The 23605-nt window shown below is 46.4% G+C and overlaps 1 protein-coding gene across 9 annotated transcripts in view; it reads right to left on the bottom strand.

The window, feature by feature from the left end:
* SYT17 (synaptotagmin 17) overlaps positions 1 to 23605 on the bottom strand; it is a 98620-nt gene that overhangs the window by 51927 nt on the left and 23088 nt on the right. For all 9 annotated transcript variants that reach the window (XM_037740538.1, XM_037740536.1, XM_017534275.2 and 6 more), the window contains one exon: positions 21465 to 22084. In XM_037740538.1, the coding sequence (XP_037596466.1) occupies positions 21465 to 22084 (620 nt within the window). The remainder of the gene's footprint in view (positions 1 to 21464; positions 22085 to 23605) is intronic.

The following is a 23605-nucleotide window of genomic DNA, read 5'->3' as shown; positions in this document are numbered from 1 at the left end:
TTTAGCTACTTTCCTTTCTTATGTCTGCTGCCCTTAGAAGCCTTCCCTATTATGAAAATGTCACTTTCTCTCAGTCTTTGGTTTTGGGGGGCTGTAGGAGAGGTATCTGTAGCTTCTATTTAGCACTCCTCGCCTCCCCACTTCTTCCAGTGTCAGAAGCTCTTTTGCTGTGATTTGGGTGCGGCTAACACTGGGTATTTGTACAGGAGTCAGCTGGTGTCCGTTGATCCTAACAATCTACTGTGTAAGAGTCTATCCGATGACAAGGTTTGAGCCCCTAAATTCAGCTGCGCCTGATGCTCAGGGAACTCCTGGGATTTGCAGTTCCCTAAGTACCTCTTCCCCTGTCCCCCACGAAGGGAGTCTGAGTTGGGACTGTGTCCCTGGTGGCCCAGAGGGTCCTGGCACATAACACAAATCTCGGAAGGCAATTCCTTCCATGCCGCAAATAAGCAGGTCTCCATGACCACCTTGGTGCCACCTAGAAACCAATTTCCTGCCTCACACAGGCTCTGTGTGCAGGTGATGTGGTCTCTTGGACAGTTCAGCGATAGCTGGGGCCTCAGTGGGAACTGGTGCTGAAGCAGACTTCCACTCTTGGCCTCAAGGACACTGAGGTACCATTGAGAAAGCCCTGGGTGGTGGGGGTTGGAAACATCCCCCAGCTGTTCCCCCCACTGGAATGTGCAGCCTTTATTCCAGTGATGTTGATGAGCTGATCTGACCTTCTGCCTCCACACATCACCTCTCAGTTGCCCAATTTAACTCCCTAAGGAAGATCACAGAGTCACCAGTGTGGACAGAAAACTCTTTTGAAACTAAACCCTCAATCTCACTTCCCCTCTTCTCTTTTTTCTCTCAACACTGGGTTTACACACATCTAGAGGCCAACACCAGCTGTAGTAAAAGTCCAGATCAAACACTTTCTAGCCACACCTTCTAGAAATACCTTATTGCACCTGCCCTGGACACCCTGTCCAAGGGGGCAACCCACTGGATTCTCTATCACCTAGAAATAAATCTTAAATGGAGAGAAATGAATAGCGAGTGACCTGAGTCCATGGAGTCAAGTCAATTAATCTGATCCTTCTAAGGCTTTGCTGTCAGTAGAGGAACACCTTGCCTCTTACGGCTGCTGCACTCTTGAACACGGCTAGTGCAAATTGAGATGTGCTGTGAGTATGAAAGAAGCAACGGATCTGACCATTTAGTGTGAAAAATGAATGTAAAATTTCACACCGATAATATTTTACTTTGGTGTCTTGTAGAAATGATAACACTTCGGATGTATCAGATTGCATAAAATAATAATACATTTCACCTATTTCTTTTAGTTTGTAAAATGTGTTTCTTAGGAATTTAAAATTATGGTCATGTATATAGGCCCAGGTATATGGGCCCATTAATATGCAGATGTGTTGTATTTGTTGGGCTGCTCTGCTCTAGTGGGAAGTCCATGGGGACCTGGTCTAGACAGTCCCAGAGGCCTTGGTGATTTACTTCTTTTGATTCTATAAACTACTCCACTATCCTTTCAATGCCACTCTCTCTCTCTCTCCCAGAGAGCCAGACATGAGTCCCAGCTCTACTGTTTATTAACTAGATGACTGTGGGCAAGTTTCCTAACTCCCTGGCCTCAGTTTTCTTATCTGTACAATGGGGATAGTAAGGACACTAATCATATAGTTGTTGTGAGAATTAAATGGGTTAATATATACGAAGGGCTTACAGCCCAGATTTAATAAGTGAGCCTATTATCATCTTATTCATCATTTTCCTTAAGCTACCAAAGTCAGTTTTGCTGCTGTTTGAAATAAAAAGACTTTTTTCTTATAGAATATTTGTTTTCCCCCTCATAGATATCAATATCATAGATTTTTTTTTTTCTTGAGACAGGGTCTTGCTCTGTCACTCAAGTTGGAAGTGCAGTGGTGCAATCATAACTCACTGCAGCCTTGAACTCCTGGCCTCAGGGGAGCCTCCTGCATTGGCCTCTCAAGTAACTAGGACTATAGGTGTGCACCAACATGCCTGGTTAATTTTTTGTTTTGTAGAGAAGGGGTCTTGATTTGTTGCCCAGGCTGGTCTTGAATTCCTGGCCTCAAGCATCCTCCTGCCTGGGCCTCCCAAAGTGCTGGGATTACAGGTACATGCCGCCACTGTGCCCAGCCCAATATAATAGATATTGATGGCCATTACTGTTTTACAAATAAAATTTCATGTGATAAGAAGTACTGAGCTCAGATGTCATCCTGTCTAAGTTCACGTCCACATTCTACCATTTATTCCCTGAATAACCTCAGGTGAGTCACTCGTTGACCAGGACCTCAGTTTCCTCCTGTGTGGAATGAGGATGGGTCACCATACCTCACAGGCTTGAGTGAGTCTGCAGTGGGACCACATATAGAAAACACTTTGCACAGTGTCGGGAAACAGGACACATCTGACAAATGCTCATACTTATCACATTATGATGAGAGTCTCAAGGGCAGGGACCAGGTCCTCGCTCATGTTTGTAGCCCTGGAACCTGCCATACATATGTGCTCAATGTTGACAGTCCATGGAAATATTCAACTTCTCACTCTCTGAATAAAGCCCTTCATGTTCTCTCTGGAGCTTACCACCAGAAACCTGGGACACCCACCCACTGACCACCCAAAGCTTATAGCCTCATCTTCTCAATCCCAGAGGAAGTTGATGAATTGCTTGGATGGCAAATACTACTTTATTCTCCTACTCAAACTGAGATGAAATTTCTTGGCTAGGAAGATTTCAATGCAATCATCACGGTAATGACTGCCAGTGACATTTATTTCGTGTTACCAGTAGGAAGTTCACATTAATTGAGGCCTTGCCTCATACCACAGGCATTATCAGATGACAGCCTAACTGTGACACTTGATGTTGGGGTTGTTATTCTTTCCATTTTCCAACAAGCTGAGCCTCAGTGAGACAGGGCAAAAGTTAAGAGCAGATACCAGAATTTGAACACAGCCTCCTCCATTCACTAACTTCATGACCTTGGGAAAGTTACTCAAACTTTCTGTGCCTGAGTTCCTTTAACTGTAAAATGGGGATAATGGCCCTTGGGTGAAAATGAAAGCCTTTAGAGCAGTATTTGATCCAAGGTAAGTACTCAGGGAGACCTAGCAATGATTATCTTCAATGGCATTGAGCAATTACCCAAAGTCACGCTGCTGGAAGTAGTTGGACTGGCTCTGACCTGAAAATTAAAGGACACAAGGTCTGTGCTCTTGACCACGACATGGCACCGCTATAAACACGTGCTAGGCTCTCTCTGTTTTTGGTGCTTCATAAGGATTAAGTTTGACTGCCCACAATAACCCTTTGAAGTAAGTACTACTGTGATCAGTGTTGTGATGGTAAATGTTTAGTTCTTGTGCAGGGAAACAGGTTCTAACTTATGACACTTGTCAATTTCATACACAATAGCTGGTTACTAGCTGTCAATGTGATAATGTATATCAACCAGCTTGCAAAATTCCTGAAAATTTAACAATCGGCTCTGGGAGCCAGCACACCACATGATCCCTATTTACAGACAAGGAAATAAGAAACTGAGGTTTAGAGATGACAAGTAACTCACCTGAGCCTACACCTCTAGTGGATAGCAAAGCCAAGACCTGAAGCCAAGTCTATGTGACTCCAGGGTCTATGCTTTTAGCCATCATGAGATCACTTCCCTTGTGAGGTAAAGAAGTGAATGTTGGTACAGTATGGCAAGACCTCCTGCCTGAAAGCTGTGTAACTTTAAACAAGTCACTCAGCCTTTCTGTGCTATAGCTCTCTAGTCTATATAATAGGGAAGCTTGTCCAAATCATCCCTGGTTCCTCTTCTAGTTCATTTTATAACTAGGAATCAAAAGTGCATGTTAAGCCTGGGCATGGTGGCTCATGCCTGTAATCCCAGCACTTTGGGAGGCTGAGGCAGGTGGATTGCTTGAGCTAGAAGTTCAAGAGCAGCCTGAGCAACATGGCTGGGCAAATTAGCCAGGCACGGTGGCTTATGTCTGTGGTCCCAGCCACCCAAGAGGCTGAGGCAGGTGGATTGCCTGAGTCAAGGAGGTAGAAGCTACAGTGAACTGTGACTGTGCCACTGCACTTCATTCTGGGCAACAGTGAGATCCTGTCACTAAAAACAAACAAACAAACAAAAAAACCCTGTCCTCTTTCTTTAGAGGCCCTGTCTCTTAAAACAGAACAAACAAACAAGTGCATGGTGATGTCTAAAATGCAAAATCAATTTCTACTTAAGGAGAAAGCAAACATGAAGGACCATGTGAAAAGAAACTTCTAGTTAATGGCTGCTTTGCAAGACTCTGGCCTGGGCCCAACTCTGGCTGTACAACATTGCCAAAACACTGCTGTTCATCAGAACCTGCGCGGGAGACAATTTTAACATACACACGAAGGCCAGGACTCTACCGAGAGGGTCAAGGCTGACTACAGCTCAGGGCAAGTTAAAGAGGGATTTCTCATTGAAAAACCTGACATTTGCCCTGTCAGGAGCCTGGCCGGTAAGGTACCAGGTGGTGAATGACCTCAAAATACAAAATGCAGTAAGGTGTCTCTGTTTACCAGGCTGTTTTTGGCAGCTGGCAAGGCAGGCTGGGAGTGTTTATAACTCCAGGCAGTTTCCAAGTACTGGGTCCAATGAACATATAATTCTGAGCACCTTGAATTATCAAGTATTTCGGCTTAAAAGAAATGTTGCAGAGAAACTATTCTGGATGACATTACAACGGTGACCCATGTCATTATACACTGGTCCAAACCCGTAGAATGCACAATGCCAAGACCATCCTAATGTAAATTATGGACTTGGGGTAATAATGATGTGTCAGTGTAGGTTTATCAGTTGTAACAAATGCACCATTCTGGCGGGAGATGCTGATAACAAAGGAGATTATATATGTGTGAGGGCAGGGAGTACACGGGAAACCTCTGTCCCTTCCTCTCAATTTTCCTATGAACCTAAGACCGCCCTGAAAAATAAAGTCTTTAAAAAAAATTCTTCAGCTGGATGCTGGTGACTCACACCTGTAATCCCTGCCCTTTGGGAGGCCAAGGCAGGTGGACCAGTTGAGGTCAGGAGTTCAAGACCAGCCTGGCCTACATGGTGAAACTTCATCTCTACTAAAAATACAAAAATTAGCCTGGCGTAGTGGTGCACACCTATAATCCCAGCTACTCAGGAGGCCAAGGCAGGAGAATTGCTTGATCCTGGGAGGCAGAGGTTGCAGTGAGCCAAAATCGCGCCATCGCACTCCAGCCTGGGCAACAGAGCAAGACCCTGTCTTAGGAAAAAAAAAAAAAAAAAAAAAAAAAAGGCTGAGCATGGTAGCTTACACCTGTAATCCCAGCACTTTGGAAGACCAAGGCAGGTGGATTATGAAGTCAGGAGTTCAAGACCAGCCTGGCCAACATAGTGAAACCCTGTCACTACCAAAAAAAATACAAAAATGAGCCAGGCACGGTGGCAGGCACCTGTAATCCCAGATGCTCAGGAGGCTGACGCAGGAGATCGCTTGAACCTGGGTATCAGAGGTTGCAGTGAACTGAGATCACGCCACTGCACTCCAGCCTGAGTGACAGAGTGAGACTTGTCTCAAAAAAAAAAAAAAAAATCTATGTGCTGTCTGCCTGGGGCACGGTTATGGCCAAAGTGTATAAATTGAAACAAAAACCCGATTCTAAGCCAGTTCCTTGTGGTTTCAATCTCAATACTGCGTCCATCTCCCCTCTTCCTGGCATGTTCCCTCCTCAGGTCCCTCCCTGTGACCTGGCATCTGGGTTCCCAATCACCATTTATTCAGCATGTATAGCATGATTCCATCTGTTTTTGTGTCTTTTTGGTTTCGATGTCTTTTTTTGAGACAGGGCCTTGCTCTGTCACCCAGGCTGGAGTGCAGTGTTGCCATCATAGCTCACTGCCACCTCCACCTCCTGTGCTCAAGCGATCCTCCCACCTCAGCCCCCCGAGTGGCTGTGACTGTGGATGTACATCACTCTATCAGGCTAATTTTTAAATTTTTTATAGACATGGGAATCTCACTCTGTTCCCCTGGGCTGGTCTTGAACTCCTGACTCACACCATCCTCCCACCTTGGCCTCCCAAAGTGCTAGGATTACAGGGGTGAGACAGCATCTTGCCTGTTTGCCCAAGCTGGAGTGCAGCGGAGTGATCTCGGCTCAATGCAACCTCTGCCTCCCGGGTTCAAGTGATTCTCCTGCAACAGCCTCCCGGGTAGCTGGGATTACAGGTGTGCGCCACCACATCCAGCTAATTTTTGTATTTTTAGTAAAGACGAGGTTTCCCATGTTGGCCAGGCTGGTCTCAAACTCCTAACCTCAGGGGGTCCACCTGCCTCGGCCTCCCAAAGCTCAGGGGTTACAGGTGTGAGCCACCATGTCTGGCGCCCCCATCTCTTTAAAACAAAGGAGAGTATGTTTTTTTAAAGGTAAAATAAATAAATAAATGAAAGAGGCAGTGCCGTGGAGTAGAGTGGCTGAGAGTACAGCCTCTGCAGCTGGATGATATGGGTTTAAGTCTCAGTTCTGTGGCTTATGTGTGTTGCTTAATGCATCCCTCAGTTTCTCCACCTATAAAATGGGATGATGATAACAGTTCACACAACAAAAGCATTTAGCAGAACGGCTGGCACACAGTGAGTGCTATGTGAGAGCTTGCCACCATCACTATCCTCAAAATGCTCCCTCAATTCTCCATGCACTAAGAATTATTATCCCTAATTCACAGCCTGGGGGATAGACCCAAGTTCACACAGCTGGGAAATGGTGAAGCTAGAACTTCTTTTCTTTTTTCTTTTTTTTTTTTTTTGAGACAGAGTCTCGCCCTGTCGCCCAGGCTGGAGTGCAATGGTGTGATCTTGGCTCACTGCAACCTCCCCCTCCCAGGTTTAAGCGATTCTTCTGCTTCAGCCTCCTGAGAAGCTGGGACTACACCACACCCAGCTAATTTTTGTATTTTTAGTGGAGACGAGGTTTCACCATGTTGGCCAGGATGATCTCGATGTCTTGACCTCGTAATCCACTCTCCTCGGCCTCCCAAAGTGCTGGGATTACAGGTGTGCGCCACCGCGCCCGACCAAAGCTGGAACTTTTAACCAGGTCAGTCGAATTCAAACACACATGCTCTTTATACAGCAATGTTTGTTCAATTCAGAAGACATCTACTGAGTTCCTTCCAAGTGCTAAAGATATCAAGAATAGAATGCTTTTATTTGGCTGGGCATGATGGCTCACACCTGCCATCTCAGGACTTTGGGAGGCCAAGAGTTCGAGACCAGGCTGGGCAACATAGCAAGACTCCGTCACTACAAAAAAAATCATTTAAAAATTAGCTAGGCGTGGTGATTCACACCTGTGGTCCCACCTACTTGGGAGGCTAAGGTGGGAAGATCACTTGAGCCCAGGAGTTTGAGGCTGTAGTGATCATGAAAGCACCAGTGCACTCCAGCCTCAGTGACAGTGTGAGACCCTGTCTCTCATAAATAAATAAATAAAGGCACCAACATGAATAACAACAAATGTTGATGTCTATGCTGATACCCTATAGGGTATTGTAGGATGCTGAGTGATGGTGTGTCCTGTTGACCCCAGAACATGCTGCCCTGGCCCAAAGCGAGGACCAAGGAGAAGTACCCAGGAGCCAGAACATCTCTGGGATTTATGAGGCAGAGAGGCGGTTCCGCAGTGTTCACAATCCTCCTTTCTCCCAGTATCAACATGTAAAAGGGAGCACTGGCTGAGTAGAGACAGCTATAGATGTTCCTTGTCCTCCGTTCCCCCAACAGCCGAGAGAGACATGGCTGCCAAGACAATCATTTGCAAAGACTGGGTGTCTCTATAAGAAGGGGAAACTAACACCTTTTTCTTTACAGGTTTCTGCTTAGCCAGCATTATTCATCTGCATTGCGCCTTCCTGATCAGAGGAACGGGGAAATGAAGAGAGACGGCAAGCAGGGAGAAGGAGAGGCATGGAAGATGCTGCATTCTGAGCCCTGAGGGTGGCAAGAGAAAGTCTAGCAGTGCTAAAGGTGCCCACCGCAGCACCTAGCCCCAACCAGAACAGACTCCGTTGACGACCTTTTGTCAGCCCTATATCTCTGCTTAAGTCTCTGGCCAGTGGAGTCCTTCCTGCTCATGTCCATAAGGCTAGCTGGAGGTAGGAGCCCAGGGAATTAAGGACTCTTGGGAGCAGCCTGCGACCCATGCCAGATGGGAATGGGTGAATAAATACCCCAGCTCCCTCGCCCCTAGGGTAGACTACACTGAGTTCCCCAGTAGGATTAAGCTCTAGTTGCCCATAGTGGTGAGACCCTTTATTGGTCTCATTTTCTCCCTTCTCTTCCGGTATTTCTCAGCATCACTTCCTAAAGATAATGCACGCACTCCCATCTCTGTCTTGAGGTCTGTTTCTAGAGAGCTCAATCTAGAAAGACAGATGACTCTCCCAGATGTCAGCAGACACTGGAAAACATAGCTTGTTTAGTGACCACACACAGAGACTCTGCTTCCTAAGCCACAATGCCTGAATTCCAGACATCAAAAACCTAAAAGGTTTTCCTTTAAACAGAGCAAACCTCAGGTTGAAGCAATGTTCAGAAACATAAATATCCAGCGTTCGGGTGTGCAAATATCATTTCTGACTAAACACATTTTCTTATTCCAGACCCAAATCAAACGTTCCTCTTCAGTGGGCAGTCTGGCTTTGTAAGATATCACACCCTGACAGGGCTCAGAACTCTTCTCCATGAATTCCTAAGAGCACTTTAACTTGAATCTGCTTCTTCCCAGAATGGCTCCATAAAATATCATCTTAATGGCTGCCTTGTATTGGGTGCACCCTGCACACCAGGCACTCGAGCTGCCCGGGCACCATCCTTGCCATGCCAGCTCATGAAATCATCACAACATCCAACCCGTAAGTGGCAGAGCCAAGTTTTAGATGCAAGTCTGCCCAGCTTAAACGGCTGAACCCTTCCCACCTGCCACCAGCCACCCAGAGTTTCTCAGGTTGAGGTTCAGAATTCACCTGCATTGGAATCTCCCAGCCCATTGGCTCAAGTGCAGGTTCATGGGCCTCTCACCCAAGACATGGGAAATCAGAATCAGGGAGGCTGAAGTCTGGGAGCCTCCACAGTCACAGCTCCCAGGTGATTCTGATGCTTGTTAAAGTAAGAGAACCATCTGGGTAGGAGAAACCCACCCCACCCCTGCCCCTGCACTGTTGGATATTCCTTGTTTACAGTTTCCTGAAAGGCTGCTCCTGCACATCCAAGACTCTGCTTTCAAACTGCATCCTCTGTCACCGCCACCTTACACGGAGCCCAGATCGTCACCACCTGTCACCTAAGAGACCACAGCAACTTTTCCTGACTGGCATCTGTACTTCTTGTCTTTTGCTCCCCAATATCTTCTTATGAACATTCTCTCTTTTTCCTGTAGAAACAGGGTCTCATTATGTTGCCCAGGCTGGTCTCGAACTCCTGGCCTGAAGTGATCCTCCCACTTTGGCTTCACATAGTGTTGGGGTTTTAGTCATGAGCCACCATACCCAGGTCCATATTTATTGAATTATTTATTTATTGAAACAGGGTCTCGCTCTGCCACCCAGACTGGAGTGCAGTGGAGCGTTCTTGGCTCACTGCAGGCTCTGCCTCTTGGGTTCAAGTGAGTCTCTTGCCTCAGCCTCCTGAGTAGCTGGGACTACGGGCATGCGCCACCATGCCCAGCTAATTTTTGTATTTTTAGTAGAGATGGGGTTTCACCATGTTGGGCAGACTGGTCTCAAACTCCTGCCCTCAAGTGATCCTCCTGCCTCAGCCTCCCAAGATGCTGGAATTACACATGTGAGCCAGTGTGCCTGGCTGTGGCTTACGTTCTCAACACTTTCAAATACACAGAGGCTTAAATAAGTATACAGTATGGTCAGGCATGGTGGCTCATGCTTATAATCTTAGCACTTTGGGAGGCCAAGGTGGGAGATCATGAGGTCAGGAGATCAAGACCATCCACTAACATGGTAAAACCCCATCTCTACTAAAAACACAAAATATTAGCAGGTGTGGTGACACGTGCCTGGAGTCCTAGCCACTCAGGAGGCTGAAGTAGGAGAATTGCTTGAACCTGAGAGGTGACGGTTGCAGTGAGCTGAGATTGCACCACTGCACTCCAGCCTGGGCAACAGAGCGAGACTCCATCTCAAATAAAAAAAGAATCATGGCCGGGCGCAGTGGCTCAAGCCTGTAATCCCAGCACTTTGGGAGGCCGAGGCGGGTGGATCACGAGGTCAAGAGATCGAGACCATCCTGGTCAACATGGTGAAACCCCGTCTCTACTAAAACTACAAAAAATTAGCTGGGCATGGTGGCGCGTGCCTGTAATCCCAGCGACTCAGGATGCTGGGGCAGGAGAATTGCCTGAACCCAGGAGGCGGAGGTTGCGGTGAGCCGAGATCGCGCCATTGCACTCCAGCCTGGGTAAGGAGCGAAACTCCGTCTCAAAAAAAATAAATAAATAAATAAATAAATAAATAAAGAATCATACAGTGCACACTCTTAGATACATCCGCTAGATTCCATAATGAACAGTTACTGATATTAACAATGCTATAATTATTTTTTAAATATGCTCTATTTGCTTCATTCCTATCCATCTATCTATCGCTCTTTTTTGAATGCATTTCAAAATAAGTTGCTGACATTAGCACACTTCTCCATTGTCTTAGTCCATAGAGGCTCCTGCTACAAAAATACCATAAACTGGGTAGCCTGAAAACAACAGAAATTTACTTCTGATGCATCTGGGGGCTGGGAAGTCCAAGATCAAGGCACCAGCTGATTTCATGTTTGCTGAAGGCCGTTCCTCATAGATGGAACCTTTTGGTTTTGCCTCACATGGAGAAAGGGACAAGGCAACTCTCTAGAGCCTCTTTACAAGGGCACTAATCCCATTCATGATGGCTCTGCCCTCATGGCCTAATCACCCCCTAAAAGGCCCCACCTCTTAATGCCATCACCTCAGGGTTAGGATGTCAACATAAGAATTTAGGAAACATTCAGACCATGGAACCCCTACACATTTCGGCAGGTGTATCATTAACCAGGGTTCAGTGTTTGTTCATGGCGGGGTTTTGTTGTTGTTTTTTGAGACGAAGTCTTACTCTGTCACCCAGGCTGGAGTGCAAATGGCACAATCTCGGTTCACTGCAACCTCTGCCTCCTGGGTTCAAGTGATTCTCCTGCCTCAGACTCCCAAGTAGCTGGGACTAGAGGTGCATGCCACCATGCCTGGCTAATTTTTGTATTTTTAGTAGAGACACAGTTTCATCATGTTGGCCAAGATGGTCTCGATCTCTTGACCTTGTGATCTGCCCACCTTGGCCTCCCAAAGTGCTAGGATTACAGGTGCGTGCCACTGCACCCGGCGTGGTGGGTTTTTTTTTTTAGATTAAATTTATATACAGCGAAATGCACAAACCTTAGGAATACTGAATGAGTCTTGCCTAATGGATACAACTGTGTATCCTTCCTAATGCTCAGAAAGGTTCTGCATGACCAGGGAGCATCTAATCTCTGCACTGCCCTTGCTCTTCCTTCCCCAAGCCACATGAACTCAAGAGAAAATGAACCACTACACTGTGGATATTTTTATGGCTTAAAAAATACACACACTGTTGGTCAAAAAAGCCATCTGCACACCTGTGTTCATAGCAGTATGATTTACAATAGCCAAATGATGGAAGCAACCCAAGTGTCCACTAATGGATGAATGAATACATAAAATATGACACACACACACACACACACACACACACACACACACACAGAGGAATATTATTCAGCCTTAAAAAAAAAAGGAAATTCTAACTCATGCTACGACGTAGGTGAAATTTGAAGACATTATCCTGAGTGAAACAAGCCAGTCACAAGAAAAATACTCTATGATTTTACTTACATGAGGTACCTAGAACTGACAAATTCATAGAAAGTAGAATGTTGGTTGCCAGGGGCTGGGGGGAGAAGGAGATGGGGAGTTATTGATTAATGGGTGTAGGGTTTCAGTTTTGCAAGAGTTCTAGATGTGAATGTACTTAATGTCCCCGAACTGTACAGTCAAAAATGGCTAAGATGATAAATTTCATGTTGTGTGTATTTCCCCACAATTAAAACTAATAATTTTTTTTTTTTAAGTTTCACTCTTGTTGCCCAGGCCAGAGTGCAATGGTGTAACCTCAGCTCACCACAACCTCCACCTCCCAGGTTCAAGTGATTCTCCTGCCTCAGCCTCCCAAGTAGCTGGGATTACAGGTGCCCACCACCACACCCAGCTAATATTTGTATTTTTAGTAGAGACAGGGTTTCACCATGTTGGCTAATAATTTTTTTAAAGACTTGAGCCTACACAGATTTCAATGGCTTTCAATCCATTCAGGTAAGCAGGATTTCTCTAAATGGCCAGTATAATTTTATGTCTATGTCAATCCCCTCATCCCACTTACTCTATGGTCTTATTTCCATCATCTTCCAACCAACCTTAACATTGAGACCCCCATTAACTGCTGTTTCCTGAATGCCAAGATCAAAGATGCAGTCAGATGGGGCATTGCTAGACGGACAGGATGTTCTGCCTGGAACCAGGAGGTGCCTATATGCTGGCCCCGCAAGCCACCATTCATCTTTCATATGGGTTTTCCAAGGAGAAAGTATAACTAGACCCTAAGAGTTAGCCCAACCCCATACACCATTAGAATAGGCTGAAAAGAAGAAACGGAATAGTTTTGCCTTATGTACCATTACACAACTGCCTCGTTTCCTTCCCATTCCACTAATCAGCCAACCACTTGGTGAAAGCAGATGTTAGCCTGTAATGAAAATCAGCAATCAGGCCAGCTGTACTGACTCACGTCTGTAATCCCAGCACTTTGAAGAGTCAAGACAGGAGAATCTCTTGAACCCAGTGGTTTGAGACCAACCTGGGTAAAATAATGAGACTCCACCTCTACAAAAAAATTAAAAATTATCTGGGCATGTTGGTGTACACTTGCAGTATCACATGGTCCCAGCCGTGAAAGGCTGAGGTAGGAGGATTGCTTAAGCCCATGAGGTCAAGGCTGCATTGAGCTATGATTACACCACTGCATTCCAGCCTGGGTGAAAAAAAAAAAAAAAAAAAGACAGGTTGCCACCCTAACCCTGACCCCTAGTATCTCAGAATGGGACCTTATTTGGAAATCAGGTCATTGCAGATGTGGGTATTTAAATTAAGATGAGGTCACACTGGAATAGGGTGGGTGTTAAGAAATGTTAAGTTGTTGAAAAATGCTAAGTGTATGAATATTAAGAAGCTGAGTGTATGATAGAATATATTGTTTGCTAGGAAGAATGATGGCAAGGAAAGCCTAGCTGCCCACCCCCCCGCCCCCCACAAGTAGAAAACTACTTGGGGCATTCCAAAGTGGCAGGACAATGCATCAATACCGCACACCAGTTAAAACAGTTCTTTAAGCTATCTGACCCTGCCCCCATGGCTCCCTCGTGTAGAATACTTTTGGGTTTGTCTGTGATCAATGGTTAGCGAGCACCAGCTGCCTACTTGGCATATTTTGTGTTATGGGAAAATACCGAACACCTTTTTGTTAATAATGATCACCTGTTCAGAGAGACTAAATGCAGGAGTCAGTGTCTACCTGGGGCCTTCAGCCCAAAATGCTGTCAGCCCACTGAGGCTCTCAGCTCGGAAGGCTGTTGGCCCCCTGAAGAGCCCACTTTGCTGTTCTACCTGGGTGTCTGACTCTTAGTTCCTTCAGCATCACCTGGATGGGGGTCTCTACGGCCGAGCTGGTCTCAGTAGGTGGGTCCCAATTCAATATGACTGGTGTCCTTCTAAGAAGAGACACAGACACACACAGGGCAAAGATGGTCATGTAATGGTGGGGCAGAGATTAGAGTGATGCAGGTCCAGCCAGGGAACTCCGAGGACTGTCTGCAACCATCAGAAGCGAGGAAGGGGCAAGGCTTCCCCTCCAGGTTTCAGAGGGAACATGGCCCTCCTAATGCCTTGACCCAGGACTCCTTGCCTCCAGGCCTCTGAGACAATCAATTTGTGTTGCTTTAAGCCACTCAATTTGTAGTGCTCTGTTATGGCAGCCCTGGCAACAAATCTGCATCCAAATCTCCGTCTCCAGCTCTGCTTCTAGGGAACCCAGCCAAAGACAACCAGCTTGGTTTCTCTCTCTCTCTCTCTCTCTTTTTTTTTTTTTTTTTTTTGGCAGAACTTAATTTTTTTTTAACTTTTAAGTTCAGGAGTACAAGTGCAGATTTGTTACACAGATACACTTGTGTCATGGGGGTTTGTTGTATAGATTATTTTATCACCCAGGTATTAAGCCTAGTACTCATGAGTTGTTTTTTCTGATCCTCTCCCTCTCTCCCCCTCTACCTCTGAAAGGCCCCAGTGTGTGTACTCCCCTCTCTGTGTCCACGTGTTCTCAGCATTTAGCTCCCATTTATAAGTGAGAACATTCAGTATTTGGTTTTCTGTTCCTGTGTTAGTTTGCTGAGGATAATGGCCTCCAGCTCCATCGATGTTCTTGCAAAGGGCATAGTCTTGTTCTTTTTTGTGGCTGCATAGTATTCCATGGTATATATGCACCACATTTTCTTTATCTAGTCTATCACTGATGGACATTTAGGTGGATTGCATGCTTCTCCTATTGTGAATAGTGCTGCAATGAATGTACCTGTGCATGTGTCTTTATAACAATTTATGTTCCTTTGGGTATATGCCCAGTAATGGGATTGCTGGGTCGAAAGGTATTTGTCTTTAGATCTTTGAGGAATTGCCACACTGTCTTCCACAATGGCTGAACTAATGTGCACTCCCACCAATAGTATATAAGTGTTCCTTTTTCTCCACAACCTAACATTTGTTATTTTTGACTTCTTTTTTTTTTTTTTTGAGATGGAGTTTCACTCATGTTACCCAGGCTGGAGTGCAATGGCACGATCTCGGCTCACCACAACCTCTGTCTCCTGGGTTCAGGCAATTCTCCTGCCTCAGCCTCCTGAGTACCTGGGATTACAGGCATGCACCACCATGCCCAGCTAATTTTTTATATTTTTAGTAGAGACGGGGTTTCACCATGTTGACCAGGATGGTCTCGATCTCTTGACCTCGTGATCCACCCGCCTCGGCCTCCCACAGTGCTGGGATTACAGGCTTGAGCCACCGCGCCCAGCCTATTTTTGACTTCTTAATAGGAGCCATTCTGACTGTTGTGAGATGGTATCTCATTGTGTTGTTGATTTACATTTCTCTAGTGATCAGTGATGAGCTTTTTTTCATATGATTGTTGGCAGCGTGTAAGACAACCAGCACAAATTCCAGAGTAGGCACGAGCTGGGCAATAGGAGCACATTCCTCCCTCAGTCAGAGTCTCCAGTGCCTTTCTTTGTGTGAGCTTCTTGCCTCACTAAGTATGAGTCTGATATTCAAAGAGAAATACCCATATAGCATCACCTCCCTAGTGGATTTCATCATTTAAAACTTCTGCCTAAAATACATTTGCTCCACAAATGTGAGCAAATAACATCTTGATCCACTCCAATGGTACAAGACCTACTATGTTGGCATTACTGAGAGATGGTACCTCAGTCTTCGATATGGTGCCAATTTTCAAGGCCAGTTTTCATCATTCTTAATAAAATGGGTCCCGGCAGGGTGCAGTAGCTCATGCCTTTAATCTCAGCGGCTTTAGAAGGCCAAGCGGGGAGGATTGCCTGAGGCCAGCAGTTGGAGACCAGGTTAGGCAACATAGTGAAACCCCCATCTCTGCAAAATATATTTTTTAAAAAAATTAACCAAGTGCAGTGGCATACAACTGTAGTCCTAGCTACTGAGGAGGCCGAGGTGGGAGGATCTCTTGAGCCCAGGAATTTGGGGCTGCAGTGAGCTGTGATTGCACCACTGCATTCCAGCCTGGGCGATATAGCAAGACCCTGTTTCTAAAAAAAATAAAATAATTATAAAAACTCAAAATGAGTGACTGCAAATTTATTACTGCCTGCAGCACACTGCATTACGGCTTGCTGTTTACCAAACTGTCTTTCCCACCAGAATGGAAGTTCCTGCGGCTAGGAATTGTGTGGTATTTATTGTTATTAATCCAACTAGAAATGCCAGGTATATGATAGGACCTCAAGGAAAACAGAATGAAGAAATAAGCAGATGAGAGAAGAAAAAACAAAGAATAATAAAGAGGGGTGAAGAGAAGGAAAACAAATATCTTTTTTTTTTTTTAGATGGAGTCTCGCTCTGTAGCCCAGGCTGTAGTGCAGTGGCACGATCTCAGCTCACTGCGACCTCTGCCTCCCAGGTCCCAGTTCAAGGAATTCTCCCACCTCAGCCTCCCAAGTAGCTGGGATTATAGGCAAGAGCCACTACGCCCAGCTAATTTTTGTATTTTTTAGTAGAGACAGGGTTTTACCACGTTGGCCAGTCTGGTCTTGAACTCCTGACCTCGTGATCCGCCTACCTCGGCCTCCCAAAGTGCTGGGATTACAGGCATGAGCCACCGTGCCCGGCCAAAAACAAATATCTTAAGGGTCCAGATGACACTTCAAAAAACTATTTAGAACAGTACTAAGAAAACATTCATCATCATCAGGAATGAGAAGGCGTTTACAGCCAGGGTTGAAGAGTCAAACCCACAGTGAAAGGCATTTACAGCCACTACCGGGCTGACAACAGCACCAGCAAGGCTGGAAGCCCCAGTGTGACAGACCAGAGTGTAAATCAGATGAGCAATTAGAGCAGCTGACCTGCCTGAAATAGTTCAACTTTAGACACACTTTGTCATTTTATTTTTTTAGAGATGAGGTCTTACTCTGTTGCCCAGGCTGGAGTGCACTGGTACAATCATAGCTCATTGCAGCCTCAAACTCCTAGGCTCAAGCAATCCTCCCGCCACAGCCTCCCAAACAGCTAGGACTACAGGCACATGCTACCATGCCTGGCTAATTTTTTTTTTTTTTTTTAATGTTTGTAGAAATAGAATGTTACTATGTTGCCCAGGCTGGTCTAGAACTCCTGGGCTCAAGCCATCCTTCCACCTCAGCCTCTCAAAGTGCTGGGATTATAGGTGTGAGCCACTGCACTCAGCCCTAGGCACATGAATACTTTCAATTCATAGAGGCACCCAAAGGTCCCCATGGAACTAAGGTATGGCCTGCAGCTCTATCAAGGGTGACGAGCCAGCCCTTGTCTGGGAGAAACCTGCTCCAGCAGTGACATGAAACAGGCCCTGCTGTCCCTCTTCAGATGTAAGGGAGACGGCAGCTCCGAGATTAGCTCAGCTCAGGAGATGGCCAGCTCCTCTGCTGCAAGAAGGCTGCGCGTCAGGAGTGATGGGAAACACTCCCAGCCTCTTGTCTGCCCAATTAGATATTCACCAGGTGTGATTACTGCTTAATGTACTGGAAGGCGATGCGTCACAGGCTCACTCTGAATGGGTTCACAATGGAAGACATCCACTCCTGACAACCGGGGCTGCCACTGTGGAGAGCTCATCGTCCTTCAGGCCCTACAACAGGGTTATCTGGTCCACTCCTCACCTCTTCACTGTAAGGTGAAGTGAGGGAGCAGAGGGGTCCAGCAACAGCTAGGCGGTGGGGAAAAGGTTGCAGATTGGACCCAAAGCCATTTTCTCTGCATGTCAACAAATGGCTCCCAATGGAAAGGTAACTTTTATTTTTTTTAAGAGACAGGGTCTCGCGCTGTCACCCAGGCTGGAGTGAGCTGGAGTGGGCACAGTGGCTCAACCATAGCTCACTACAGCCTCGAACTCTGGCCTCAAGAGGCCCTCCTGCCTCAACCTCCCAAGTAGCTGGGATTACAGGTATGCACCATCGTGCTTGGCTAATTTTTAAATTATTTTTTGTACAGATGAGGTCTCACTGTGTTGCCCGCGCTGGTCTCGAACTCCTGGACTCAAGCAATTCTTTGAAACTCCAATGATATGGCAGGAGGTCTTAGCTACAAAGGTGACACTTGGTTCTCCTGCCTCAGCCTCTCGAAGCACTGGGATTACAGGTGTGAGCCACAGCGCCTGGCCTGGAAGGCAACTCTTATTGACCTCATGGTGGCCAAAGCCCCCTCCCCTGTTTCTCCATCTCCCGTAGCTGTTCCTACACCAGCCATCCCACAGGACAGGGAGAAAAGGAAGGGAAGAGGCGGGAGGGAGGGAGAAAGAAAGAAAGAAAGGGAGGAGGAAGGTGGGAGGGAAGAAAAGAAGAGGAAAGAGGGGGAGGAAGGGAGGGAAGGAGGGAGAAGGAAACAGAGGGGGGAGGGAAGGAGAAAAGAAGGGAAGGAGGGAAGAAGGGAGGAAACCAAAGTGCAGCGATATGGCAGGAGGACTTAGCTGCAAAGGTGACACCTGAGCCTCCACTTAAAGGAGGTGAGGTGTGCAGACATCCAGATTCTCTGTATCTCCAAGTCTTCCACTGTGGGAAGTAGAAAAGTTCCTCTTTAAAGTTCCCTTTCTTGTTAAAGAATAAATCATAAGTGTGCTAATAACTCTTTGTTAAGCCCGGATATGTAGCTGTTAAACATGCGGTTACAGGCACGTAGCATATTCTATGTCCTTTTACTTTAACCAAAATATCTGTGCTGGACATGCCCACAGGCATGTCTCAGCTTGCAGCCTATGCCCCTTGCCTGTTTAAAATGTTTTAAGCTGTTAATCAATCGGCTTTTAGTTTAGATTGTGAGGTCTGGCTCCAGCCAACAGAGATCAGACACAGCAGTAAGGATGACCCCCAAATGCATAAGGGATAAAATATGTCTGCTCTTCCTTTATTCATTGTACTCTCATGGCACGATGGCTAGCGAGAGTACCCTTCCTGCAGCCCAGGAAGTGAAAATTGCTGGCTGACACATCCTTTGTCTCAGTGCTGATTTTTTTCTTTGCAGCACCAAGCATCTGTTTCCAACATCCACTGAAGTTAAGAATGGAGTTTGGCAAGATAGAATTTGTTAAGTCTAGTGGGTCTCCCTCGTTAAACTGTAAGTTTCTAGCTGGGTGAGACGGTGCAACTCTTTGAAATCCCAGTGATATCAAGTATCAAGGAAGACACCCAGGAAGCACCCATAGATTCTGACTATGTGATAGGAAGGAAGATCAGCCAAGAGGAATGGCACAGTGCTGGTTTAGGATCCCAGCTGACACTGCTTAACACCCTGCCCCTCTATGTCCTTGCCCTCCCCATGTCACTGCTCACAGCCTGGTGTCCAGCTACCAGCTCCTGTGGTACTCTGCATCTGTGGATGTCACAGGTGGCTTTACCTGCCACCACAGCAGGCCAGAGTGCCAGGGCATTAACCTCCTTGCCTCCCACTGTCCTCATCCAATGGCTGGGAGGAGTTGGTGTATAAATACCCCAGCTCCCTCCCTGTACCCTGTAGCATGTGCTTTGCACGGGCTCCCAGCTTCCCCAGCAGGCTTAAGGTCCAGCTACCCCCAGAGGTGGCCAGTCAGTTGAATAAACATATCTTTATGTGACTTCCTCACTCCCTCCTGGTGTTTCTTACTGATGTCACCTCCCTCACAAATGACTTCCTGTGTCTGAGGGTCTCCCTCCTGGAAAATCCAAATTAAGAAAGGAATAAATCTCCTATCTTTGAAGATATGCACACACACACACACCCCCCCCACACACACACTGATAGTGAAACAGTCCCTCTTGTCCTAATGTCACACAGACAGTGAAACAGTCCCTCTTGTCCTGATGTTTAAAACCTGCACCCCAAGAAATTACATAATGGGTATAATCTGTGCAATATGGGTGATGATACTAAAAGCCCAGACTTCACCACCACACAACACATCCATGGAAAACTGCACTTGTACCCCTAAATCTACAAAAATAAAAAATTTAAATCATTTTAAAAATGAAAAATAACTAAAACAAGCATTCCCAAATGTGATACTGAGTTATCAAATCCCTGGCCAGCAGGGCACAGCTTTTTTTTTTTTTTTTTTTTTTTTTGAGACAGAGTCTTGCTCTGTTGCCCAGGCTGGAGTACAATGATAGTCTTGACTCACTGCAACCTCCGTCTCCCAGGTTCAAGCGATTCTCCTGCCTCAGCCTCCCAAGTAGCTGAGATTACAGGCACCTGCCTCCACGCCCAGCTAATTTATGTATTTTTTGTAGAGACGGGGTTTCACCATGTTGGCCAGGTGAGTCTCGAACTCCCGACCTCATGATCCACCCACCTTGGCCTCCCAAAGCGCTGGGATTACAGGCGTGAGCCACTGCACCCAGCCTTCAGAGCACAGCTTTGAGAAGCACCTCAGTGTGTTTGGTAGAAATTAATCCTGCCCACATCCACAGGACTGTGGTCCCCAGTGGGGAGGGGCTTGATAGGCCTCTGCATGGCTAGGTCTTTTCCTTTCCTTGGGCTCCCCATGTCCTTCTACCCACAGTGGGTCGACGGTTACCCTCTAAGATGCAGGAATGCCCAACAGCGGACCGGAGACACAGCCTGGTCCGTGGGTGGCTTCCTGAGCAGCCAGCCATATTTCCCTGGGCTGGACAGGGGGAAGGAAGCCAGTCTAACAGTTGGCTTGAAAAACATCCATGCATCATCCTGTTTTCCAGCCTTCACTTTTTTCCCTCAAAATCAATTTCTGAAAGTCAAAATGATTGATAGCTTTATACCCTGCGCAATCACTCTCCTTATTAAATAACTCAGCATCAATGATTTTAAAGAGGCTCCCAGAGTGATGGTGGTTACGTGAATCTATATATCTGATAACTTTCACAGAATGACACAAGTGATACATGTAAAAACTAGTGACATCTAAATAAGCTCTAGGTTAGTTACCAATGTCTATTTCCTGGTTCTGTAAGACATTATCACTGCGGGATGCTGAATCCAGAGGACACAGGAACTCTCTGCTATTTTTGCAACCTCTTGTGAGTCAAAAATTATCTCAAAACAAAAAGTTTGACCAGGCACAGTGGCTCACGCCTGTAATCCCAGCACTTTGGGAGGCTGAGGTGGGCAGATCAGGAGGTCAGGAGATCGAGACCATCCTGGCCAACATGGTGAAACCCCATCTCTACTAAAAAAAAAACAAAAATTAGCTTGCTGTGATGCCATGTGCCTGTAGTTCCAGCTACTCGGGAGGCTGAGGCAGGAGAATCGCTTGAACCCAGGAGGCGGAGGTTGCAGTGAGCCGAGATCGCACCACTGCACTCCAGCCTGGTGACAGAGCAAGACTCCGTCTCAAAAAAGTAAAAATAAAAAGATAAACACTTTTAAAAATCCACAAAAACCCTTTTAAACAGTCAAGTAAAAATAATCACTTTTTTTAAAAGCTCCCAGGAGGAGACACCACAAACCCAACCCTTACCTGAGAACTGGGAATCAGCGCCTTCCACCAGTGCCCGCCCTTGACCAGGTCAACTTCACACAAAGGCACGGAAACTTTCCCAATGACACAGTGGCGGGAGAACTTATCAAAATCCACCACGGTCAGGAGCAGGGTCCTCCTCTGGGCTTCCAGGAACGGGATCTCGAAGGTGTAGCGCTCCTCAAACACGGGCTTCTGGGTCTTGCGTTTGACCCCAGTCTGCTTCGAGTTCTTCTGGTCTGGCAGGAGACAAATCTTGACATAGGGGTTGGAGTGTGCCATGTCCTGGCGAGAGCCATCGTGGGAGATGGGAGGTGGCAGGTCCCTGGCCTCGATCACACGCACGGTGAGGTGGTTGTGCAGGAGGTCGTACTGGGTGCTAAAATGCAGCATGCCCAGCTGGTACTTGGTCAGGATCTCCTCGTCCGTCAGAGAGTCCACGTCGTCGCTGTTGGAGTCAAGGGAGTACAGGTGGGGTTCGAACTTCCTGAAATAGTCGTCAGGAGTGTAGGTCCGTCTGAGCACCGAAGGCTGGATGGGCTCCTTCTTGGAGCTGAGAACGCCAAACTCGATGGGTTTAATATCGATGAGTGGAGAGCTGGGACGTCTTGACTCAAGACCTGAGAGCCACCAGAAATAACAGTGAAGACCGCCATGTATGGGGCCGACCTGGGCCACTTTATAGGTGAGCAGATGCTTACATTGTTTGCTCTGCTTCAAAAATCTTTGCCACCTTTCTCCACCCTCTAAAATACTCACTGATTCTTTGACAGACACTATGGTGGCACTATGTCACCACTGCCATTATCAAGGCAGCCAGGTGCCAGGCACTGCTCTAATGGACTGCGTACATTACATCACTTCCTATGTACAATCTCCACATTCCCTTGAATACTTAGATAATTACTATTATCCCCACTTTATAGATGAGGAAACAGAAGCTTTAAGTAACTTCTCAAAGGTCACGCACTTGCAAGTGGAGGAGCCGGGGGTCAGGCTGGCCTTGCTGGCCCGAGTCTGGCTGTAACCATTATCCTATGATGCCTCCACTTTAAGAGAGGGAGCTCTGGGACCAGGGTGTCTGGGTGAAATCCCAACCCAACCACTTACCCACTACTTGTCACTACTCATGTGCTCATTACCAGTGAGCCATGTGACTCCAGGGATATTATTTTAACTCTCTGGGGCTCCATTTTCCCATCAGTAAAACAAACTCAATAACAGCACCCACCTCAAAGAATGCGGTGAAGATTCACTGAGCCGGAGCATGGAAAGGGCATGGCACAGGATGTGCTCGTAGGCGCAGACCAATAAATGGGAACGATCATACTTCAAGGTTCATACTCAAACCTCATCGCATACAGGCGGCCTCTCTCCCTTCCATGAACCAGCCAAGTCCATTGATCCCAAGTTCATCATTCTAACATCTGCACATCCCTCTCTTCTAGCAATGAGCCCATGGCATTCTTGCTAATTGCCCACACAGCTGTCTTTCTGAGACATTTGCCTGAGGCATGGGAGGTACTCAGATAGATGTGTGCTAAATGGAAATCACCTATGTTCAGAGCTGAGCATGAGACTTAGAAATCATCTAGACCCACACTATCCACAGAAAGATAATGCAAGCCAGAAATGTAAGCCGCACGTGTAACTTAAAATGTTCTGGCAGCCACGGCTTTTAAAACATATAAAAAAAAGAGCAAAATTAATTTAATTTTATTTATCTTGAGACAGAGTCTTGCTCTGTCGCTCAGGCAGGGGTGCAGTGGCGTGATTTCGGCTCACTGCAGCCTCCCCCTTCCAGGTGCAAATGATTCTCCTGCCTCAGCCTCCCGAGCAGCTGGGACCACAGGTTGTGCCATCACACCTGGCTAATTTTTGTATTTTTAGTAGAGACAGGGTTTCATCATGTTGGCCAGGATGGTCTTGAACTCCTGGCCTCAAGTCATCCACCTGCCTCACCCTCCCAAACTGCTGGGATTACAGGCATAAGTCACCGTGCCCAGCCTGCAAGATTAATTTTAATATTTTATTTAACCCATTATATCTAATATAAAATCATTTCGACATGGAACCAATACAAAAATATTTTAGTGAGTTATTTTAAATTGGCTTTTTTTTTTTTTTTTTTTTTTTTTTTT

This window comes from Cebus imitator, unplaced genomic scaffold, assembly GCF_001604975.1.
Source record: "Cebus imitator isolate Cc_AM_T3 unplaced genomic scaffold, Cebus_imitator-1.0 Scaffold85, whole genome shotgun sequence".
Lineage (NCBI taxonomy): Eukaryota > Metazoa > Chordata > Mammalia > Primates > Cebidae > Cebus > Cebus imitator.
The sequence above is the reverse complement of the archived record's forward strand: the minus strand, read 5'-3'. Positions and strand labels throughout refer to the sequence as shown.